The sequence below is a fragment of the Silene latifolia genome, chromosome 6 (assembly GCF_048544455.1).
Source record: "Silene latifolia isolate original U9 population chromosome 6, ASM4854445v1, whole genome shotgun sequence".
Classification (NCBI taxonomy): Eukaryota; Viridiplantae; Streptophyta; class Magnoliopsida; order Caryophyllales; family Caryophyllaceae; genus Silene; species Silene latifolia.
Genome location: NC_133531.1, coordinates 95489102 through 95498717, shown reverse-complemented (window position 1 = coordinate 95498717; position 9616 = coordinate 95489102). Strand labels below are relative to the sequence as shown.

General features: G+C 41.7%; 1 protein-coding gene across 1 annotated transcript; it reads left to right on the top strand.

The window, feature by feature from the left end:
• The first annotated feature begins 902 nt into the window (after nt 1-902).
• On the top strand, nt 903-3285 carry LOC141588379 (uncharacterized). The gene is made up of 2 exons (XM_074409824.1): nt 903-963; nt 2648-3285. The coding sequence occupies exons 1-2, from the start codon at nt 903-905 to the stop codon at nt 3283-3285; spliced, it is 699 nt and encodes a 232-aa protein (XP_074265925.1).
• The last annotated feature ends 6331 nt before the right edge of the window (nt 3286-9616 follow it).

Sequence of the window (9616 nt, the reverse complement as noted above, 5' to 3'; positions counted from 1 at the left end):
ATTCGAATACTCAGACCGTATCTCATTTAATCACATTACAATGTGATACGTAAATTTTACTTCCAAAATCGTCCGTCAATTTTCAATTAATTTAATTAACTACTCGTAACGTTATACGATTAATTAAATGATCAATTAAGAGTGTTGCCGTATAGGTATGACCTAGGGGATCAACTGATCACCACCGTCGCACGACAGTAATGTCGAACTCTAGTCAGCCAATCATTACCGATATATGTTGACCAGTTGATAGTAAAATATTACTTCCCAATTGTATTCTTTAAAATGAGACTTAAACATGTGATCATCATGATCAATAGTTGTGATCGCATTATTGTCGGAGGACACATATTCCAACACATAGAAGAAGTCCTCAAACCATTTCTCATCACGGGACTTTGACGCGTGTTTGAAGGGAGCATCTCCATGGCCCCGGAATGAGAACTGACCCCTGCCCAAGGATCTGATACTGTACATGTGGGCCAAATCGCCCAGAGTGATGGATTTGCCAGTACTCTGACCAGCGGCCAGGGAATAGAGAAGAACTCTCCAAATGGCGGCGGAGATTTGCGCCATGGCGAAATTATTGGTGAAGATAAAATCTTGAATGAGTTTAGGGAAAGGGAAACGGAGGCCGTATCTAAACGGGTACAAGTAAAAACCAACCCACCCTGGACGAAGGGCGTCAGCTTTTTGTCCCGGTTCAGGAATGGCGATATCCACCCCATCACAAAGACCCAGCAGATTCTTGATCTTGGGAATGTCAGCCGGGGTTAGAGTAGAGTCACAATCATGTGGGTGTTTGAAGAGTCCCCGAGAAGGGAAAGTAGGGTCAAGATTACGGTCTGAGGGTGCAGGGATTGACGAAGATTGACGGGTTTTGCCCATGGTGGAGAAGGAAAATGAAAATTAAAGTAAGGAGAGAAAATGGATTACCTGATGATGAAGACGGGGAAGGGAACAGTAAAGCCAATGAATATTAAAAGGGGAAGAAGATTGAGGGTTTAAGAGAACAAGGTTTTTGAAATGATTTGGAGTGATTAAATGAAAGTGGAAGAGAGATGTTGGGGTTATAAAGAGGAGAGAGGGAGTTGGGTGCGGAGAAAGAGGAGAAAGGCGGCTTGCATGGGAAGAAGTGAAAGGCGGCGTAGGGTTTTGAACATTTGGTTACGTAAATTCCTTGTTCGATACTTGAAAGCGTACTACACAAGAAATTTGGGGCAAACTGTTTGGGCTAAAAATAGCACAATAAGGAGGGCCCATTTGATAAAATAAAGATTATGAAAGAAGTGGTGAGAAGGAGAGGAGCCTGCGGTCAGGAAAAGGGGAGACGGGCTTGAGAAGCATCAAGAGCCCGTCATAGAAGATGCCCGTGTTAAGGAAAAGAGTGTCAGGGAGAAGTTAGGGAGAAGTTAGGGAGAAGTTAGGGAGATCGGGGAGAATTGGCAAAAGAGTCCGGTTTGGAAAGAAGTCCTTATGGAAATAATATTCCCTTTCCATATTTGAGGTAGGACATATCTAGGGTTCTTACCCTATAAATAGCCAAGGAAGCAAATCAAGAAGACAATCAACATTATCCTCAAGACAACCGCACTTATACATCTGCATAAAAGCCACGGCTCATTATTCACAAATATACGCCCATCCGAGATCTTGCTGGCCTGACGCCTAGTGCCAGCAAGATTAGCATAAACGTTACCGTTGTAATCATCCTCCTATTCATATAGTGCAATACTTGGCAGGGTACCGTCCCTCCCGCGGTTGTTCCCACATTGGGTTTTCCGCGTCACCAAAATCTTACGTGTCAATTTACATTACGCACTTCATTTTCTTATTTACTTAACAACGTACGAACAAACATACATCCAACCAACGAATATAGACTACATTGACCCTAATTAATCGATTTGGGTAAAATTACCTAAACAGTCACCTTGGAATAAACGGTAGCCAAGGAGTTATCACACCACAAGGTACTCTTGACTAGGCCTTAATCCATGGGTCAAAGGATACTAGTATGACACATCCTAGGGTGTTTTACAAGCATTCTAACAAGCAAAGTCTTAAGAACAAAAAGCATCTACTAGGGCCTATATACACTTGTCAAGCTTCCCAAGTAGACGGTTTCACAAAATTTTTCTAACATGCAACTATATGCCATGATGCAACTAACATTTATACATCCTAATGCAAATTATTCTACCAACTAATATGACATATAAACTAAATGCAAGTCCTAAGTTCACATTGTTATACCACATCAATCAAAATGAAGCCACATAGTCATTAACATAAAGAGGAAAAAGGAGATTGGAAAGATCATACCATGCAGTCTTCAATATCCTCATGTCTCGGATGTGGCGTAGTCGATCAATGTGAACAAGGATAGAACAAACACAATATATACAAGACTACACTACAAAGGAAATGAACTTGTTTTTGGTTTTTCAAATTTTTATGGTTTTTCGAAATTTTTCAATTTTTTTTTTTGGTTTTTGAATAAAAGTTAAGTTAGAATTCTCCATCCCCACACTAATATGGGCATTGTCCTCAATGGCCAAAATGATGGGAAATCATGCAAACATGATGCATGAATTCTACACTAAATGCAAGCTACATTAATCTATACTACATGACTATACCCCAGCAAATGATTCTACTTGGACTTGGAAGAGTATTTGTAAGGTGAAGGAGAGGATTAAAGATGGATTCATTGATAATGTTTGGGCTCCTCATCAGAAAGGGTACACGATTGGGAATGGTTATGATTGGCTTCTGGGAAATCATATGAAACAACAATGGTCTACAATTGTTTGGAATAACTGGAATATTCCTAAAGCTTCTTTCATATCATGGCTCATTATGCAAGAAGGTATTAACATCAAATCGAAACTCTATGCCTATGGATTCTGTCAGGATGACAGGTGTATTTTGTGTGATACTCAGTCTGAAACAATTCCTCATCTGTTCACTGAATGTGAATTTAGCAGAAAGATTCAGAAGTGTGTTGAGGATTGGATTGGTCGACCAATGCCTACTATCAATGACTTACTGACTACAAATCGCAATAATTTGAAATGGAAAGCACTAGCGATGATTTTGACGACTTACAGATATCTAATCTGGGATCAACGGAATCATGCGAGGATTGAGTTAAATGTGTTGAGACCTCCAGTGGTTGTAGAGCGGATGAAGAAGATGGTTCAGATGCAACTTAGACGGAGATGTATGGGCAAGGATGGAATGAGTGAAATCAAAATCCGGAATTGTCTGGGTTTCTATTGATGGTTCGAAGTATTTGAGTTTTGTTGTTGTTGTTTTGGTTCATTTTCTATTTACATATGTTCTTGATGTAATTGGGGAAGTTTTTGATACATATATAATACATACTCACATTTCACCAAAAAAAAAATCTATACTACATGATGCATGGTTTTTTTTGTTTATGACGGAGAGGATAATTTAGATTACCTCCCGTTGTGTATGCATGTACTTCCCCAAACCGAGTTAGACATTATTTCTAATGTCCTAAGGTTGGGTGTAGTTCATGCACACGAATGCGATGCATGAAACTAAATTTGTCATTCTGGATTTTCAAAAGTGGGAACAATGAAATAAGAACACCTCAATGGGGTCGAGGTGTTAGCCCTCTATGGTGCTAGGACTACTCCAACCATGATCAAGATAAATAAATAAATCAAAGAAAGAAAGAGACAAACCTCAAGAGGGTAGGAGCCTCCAAAGCTTTGCTAGTCTTCCACCATATCATCGCTATCATCATCTTCCTCACTAGAAGTGGACTAATCACCACTTCCCTATTCACTTCCTTGCTTGCTTTCTTCATCATCCTCTTCTTCTTCATCACTAGCCTCTTCATCAATGTTATCATCAACACCCTCATCACCGACAACCTCATTGTCACCCGGAATCTCACCCCTAGATGCACTCGGAAAGAAGACTTCCCTATCCGCCCAACTAGGCAAAGGTCATTAAGGGTTAAGTAGTCCTTGCCTAGATAAATGAAGGAGGGGTGGATATTGGGCTAAGTAAGCATCTTCCCGGTCCTTAAAAGCTTGCTTGTGCATCTCTTGCATAAGAAGAGTCATATAATCTTTGCTTGCTTCAACACCTTCGGGTTTGAACTCTTGGTACTTTAAAGGATAGGGTGGTGTGACAATGGAAGAAGAGGGCATTTCAATTTCACCCTTCTGTTGCCGGATGATGTATTCGGCTTCTTTTGATAGGGGAAGAAGTTAGTTGGTCCGATGGACACTCAAACGACAAATCTTCGAAGGCAAAGTAACAGATCTAGCCTCACTTGTGAGCCACCCATACTTGGTGTCAAGAGGGTTATGAGAGACCCACTTGTACTTGTTGATCATAGTATCCATATCAACGAGATGACCACCTTTCTTTGCTACATACTTGCCATTCTTGTTGAAATTCGAATCAAAGTATTTAGCCAAAAGAGTGACTAGACCTCCATTCACAATAACGGTGGTGCCTTGCTTCTCACAATCAACATTTAGCCATATATCCACCAAAAGCCTTAGAGAGTTGAAAGGCTTGGTGTGTTCCCTACCAATATTCAAGGCCGACTCAAGAAGAACAAAATCGAGCTTGGTAAACTGATTGGTGTCTTTTCTTGCAATGATGGTATTCCCTATGACCTTATGCCACACTCTAATGCCCGGATGGTGGACTAATAGAGCGTGACTAGCATGATAGTTCTCAAATTTCCTTCCGGAAATCGCCTCCCAAAGAGGAGCGGGGTCATACTTGCCAACATTCTTGAAATAACTCGGTGAATCACTAAGCCCCAAAGCTTTACTCATTTCCTCAAAGGAGATGCGCCTACTAATATTAGCTAGGCGGAACTCGATGTTTTCCATAGTCTCTACCTTATTAACTTTCAAAGAACTCAAAAATTCTAAGGTAAGGGAGGGGTATGTCAATTCTTTTGTTGTAAACAATTTGCCCAACCCCATGGCTTCAAAGAAGACTCTAGTTTGCTCAAGGACACCCAAATTATTCAAAGCATCTTCACATATAAACTTGGTGGATAGAAAGGATTTTCTAGCATACTTGGCAAAAGTTTCCCTATGGGAGTTAGAAATGAAAGTTGCCTCCGGATAGTTCGAAAGTTGAGCAATTTCCGGAGTTGAAGATGTTGTAGCTTCCATGGGAGTTTGTTGTTGTTGCATTTCCAAGTTTAGGCTAGTTACCACCATAGCCAAAGAGGCTTTCTTTGCTTGAATACTCTTTTGTCTTGTTGAGAGTGCCTTTGCCTTAGGGGCCTTTGTTGCTCCTTTTGTCCTTGCCATTGATGATTAAACCAAAAAAAGAGTGAAAATCTTAAATTTCCAAATATACCCAAATCGATTTAAAGGTGAAAGGCTTTCCCTTTATAAATTCAAAAATCGACTCAAAGGTTGAAGATTTTGGTGCTTGGTTTGATTTTTGTTGGAAGAGGAGTGATTGATTGTTGTTAAAAGGAAGTTTTGATTTGATTTGGTTGAATTTGGTTGAGGAAATTTTATTTTGGTGATGGAGAGGATGAGGGTTTTGAGGGTTTTGGTAGTGTTTTGAATGAAGAAATGAATGTGGGAGGGGTTTATAAAGAACCCGAAAAATTCGAAATGTAGGGGGAAGACGGGTGTCTTTCCTTCGGGACGGCCGGATTCTGTGTGGTTGAGCTTCAGGAAGTCTCGCCTAAAGACGGACGGCTTTCAGCAAAGACGCTCGGATTTGTAACTGCGGGACGGGCGGCTTTCGCTGAAGACGGGCGGATTCCTTTCCAGGGATTTTTCTTGTTTTTCTCAGCCAAAAAGACGGGCGTCTTTTCTACCATGTCGGGCGTGTTTCTGAAGACGGGCGGATTCTTATGTAGGACGCCCGGATTTGTCAACAGTCCCAAAATTTCAAAAATTCAGCTCAGAAGGACGGGCGTCTTTTGACAAATACGCCCGGATTGCCTGAAGACGGGCGGATTCTCTTGAAAACGCTCGGCTTCTTCCCCTTTTACCCAGATTCAGTTCCATCCGTGTACTTTGCATATCCCTTGTCATTTTTCATTCTTCAAGATCTCGTGTTCTTCATTGTGGGGGCACTACTAAGGCATGAGTAGCCTAGGCAATTGCTATCCCCACACTATGCTAAAGCACTACACATCAATTGAAATCATTAGTCCCTCCCTCACTTCTCTCAAAAATGATAATTATCTTGATCAATGCATAAAAATCCAAAAATGACAAAAACGCAATGTAAGAATTGAAATGCGAGTTAGGGAGTTAGAAGTATTTACAAATGGTGGTTTAGGGAGGACTCCACCAAACTCTCATCCAAAGTGAGAAGTCATGGGGGCATGTCTAAGGTGTTGTTGATGTTGCTCAACACCTTGAAGAAGTAATCAAAAGCTTGTTCATTATCATGATAAAGATCTTCAATAGACCTTTGCCCTTGTTGTCGGTCTTGATCGATAGCATTGCCAATATAGGGATTAAAAATCCCTTCAAACTCGTCGTCCCAAAGACCACAAACTTCATCCACTTGATCACTAAAGATCTCTTGAGTTGATAGAGACAACTCTCCCAATTTCTTGTCTTGGCCAATGAGGCCATCTTCTTCTTTGCTTGGCTTTGGTGAGCTTTGCAAGCTCTCCTTGTTACAATTCACTTGCTCTTTGAATGGAGCATCTTCAATTTTCTTCTTCCATTGGAATTCCGACTTCTTCCTTTCATCCTTCCGGCTATAATGATCAACCATAAAACATGGTTCATGCAAACGGGGAGCTATCATGGTCTTGTCAAGATTGAAAGTTATACTCTCATCTCCCACTTCTAGAGTGAGCTCTCCATGCTTCACATCAATCACCGCACCCGCGGTGTATAAGAAAGGTCTTCCTAGAATGATTGGAATATTGGAGTCTTCTTCCATGTCAACAATGACAAAGTCCACCGGGATGAAAAATTTCCCAACTCTTACGGGAACATCTTCCCATATCCCTAATGGTGTCTTCGTCGATCTATCGGCCATTTGGAGTGTGATATTGGTGCATTTAAGCTCTCCCATCCCCAACCTTTTACTCACCGAGTATGGCATAACACTCACACTAGCCCCTAGATCACATAAGGCTTTGTTAATCGTGGTGTCGCCAATGGTACACGGTATTGAGAAGCTTCCCGGATCTTTGAGTTTTGGAGGTGAACTTTCTTGAAGTATTGCACTACTCACCTTAGTAAAGGCGATAGTCTCAAGCTTCCGGATCGACTTCTTCTTTGTGAGGATGTCTTTCATGTATTTTGCATAGGCCGGCACGTGATTGATTAATTCCGTGAAAGGAATTGAGACTTCCAAATTCTTCACAATTTCCATAAATTTTCCAAGTTGGTCATCATATTTGGGCTTGGCTTGACGACTTGGAAAAGGAAGTCTAATCACAATGGGCTCCTTCTCCTTGACCTTGTCTTCATTTTTCTTTGAAATTTCTTCTCCATCCTTGGAGTTTTGCACAATTTCTTCTTTGTCACTAGTGTAACACTACGGATTTCCTTTGGAGCCTACTCGACCGAGTAGAGCCTACTCGGCCGAGTAGTGCTCTTTGTGTGAGTTATTTCGGTTCTGCCGAGGAACACTCGGCCGAGTATAGTGAATACTCGACCGAGTGTAGGGCACTCGGCCGAGTGTCGTCACACTCGACCGAGTGTCCGGTTTGGCGAAGTTATATTTTGACGGTTTGATTAGGGTATTTTATATTCTCCGCGTCAGTTTCTAATATCACTTTTCACACATTATCATTTCTACGTTACCCTAATCCTACCCAAATCATTCCCTAATTCCTTCCTTGAGCATCTCGTAGCATAGTTGTGTCGATATTGCGGTGATTATTCCGTATAAACTCTTGTTGCACTGTTGGTAAGTTCTATCTTTGTATTTTTGTATCTTTTGGGTTACTGTACTTTTATATGGGAAGGGAATGTTGGGAATTGTTCAAAGTGTAATTGTGTTGTACGATCTTTGTATAGGAGAAGACTTCGTAGAGGAGCCTTTTGATTGTCCGTGTTGCTTATCGCGTGATTGCTAAGGTAGGGTTTCCCTACTCAGTTGCTGTGATTTACATGACATATTATTGTATTTATCGTTGTCTATTGATCATCGTGATATGGAGATTGTTGTGACAATGTTGGTGTGAGAGGGATTGAGATGACAGTAGTGTCATGTGATGGTGATTGTGGTGGAGTCACTTGCGGGAGTGGCTTCACACCCTAGTTCGCCCTCCGTGGAACCCGCCACGGGAGGGGATGTGCACATTAAGGGACAGGGATTATTGTCGCTCGTGAGGAGCCGGACTAGGTGGGATCGGCTGCGGTCACCCACCATCGGCGAGGATTACCTGTTGCGATGGGTAATCTGGCAGGGCTACACACTTTAGTGTGTAGTCAGTTACTGTGTGAGACAGGGTGATTGGGAGTTGACGATGATCGGACGAGTATTGCATTTGTTTGTCTTGTTGTTGCATAATACTGACCCCGTTGTTGTTTGTGTAATCTGCGGTGATCCATTCGGGGATGGTGAGCAGGCTTGACAGGTTTTGCTAGTGAGAGCTTGGGGATTTCATTGGGAGAATTGCCACCACGAGTCATAGCATCGCTGTCTGAGTCTTAGCGAGTTTCCTTTTATTATTAAGACCTTGAAGTTGTATTCTTTAGACAATATTTGGATTTGAATATTGTAAACTTTGCATTCTACATTACTTAATAAATGTGCTCAGTTCAGACGCTTTTGATATGTACTGACCTCGGGCAACCGAGATGGTAACAGTCTTTCATACTTGGGTGGTCCTGGTAAGGTACCTTGGTATGAGGGGGTGTTTACAAAGTGGTATCAGAGCCGAAGATTCCGGCACCTAAACAAATGAATTTAATGAACCTAGGGAGTCTAACTAAAATGAACCCGGGGAGAGTAGTTTGGAGCTACCGCAAAGACTCGGGAGACGTCCGGTCGCATAATGGCCCTTACTAACTCGAGCCGGTAACTTGGGGAAAGTGTGATGAGGACTAGGCCTTGTATGTGTCCGTATGTGAAGATGCATGTTAGTAAAAGTCGATAATTGTATATATGTGTGATGAGATTCTTAACTGTTGTGATGGGAGAAGTAATTGATGAGACGGTTGTGATTTCAACGTTGGATTTAGCGTATGTGCAAATTGGATGTTGATATGTTTATAATGTGGCGTTAAAGTTTTAATATATGTATCGCATGCTGAGGTGTTATAACATGGCTTTTGAGTTCTTACGTAATTGCTATGAGAATATTGAGTATGATAGAGGGATCGTAAAGTGTTAACCTGTAAATAGTGTTACTCGGCCGAGCATGTTAGGCACTCGACCGAGTATTGAGTACTCGGCCGAGCATAAGGGAACTCGACCGAGTGTTGTTTCGAAGGAAAGTAGCAATCGCTACTGTTTATGGTAACTCGACTGAGCATGGGGGTACACTCGACCGAGTATGGTCCACTCGGCCGAGTGTTGCTATACTCGACCGAGTGCTTCTTTTTGGGTTTTCATGTTTGTCTCTGGAGTCGATAATCGACCGAGTATCTGAGAGGATACTCGA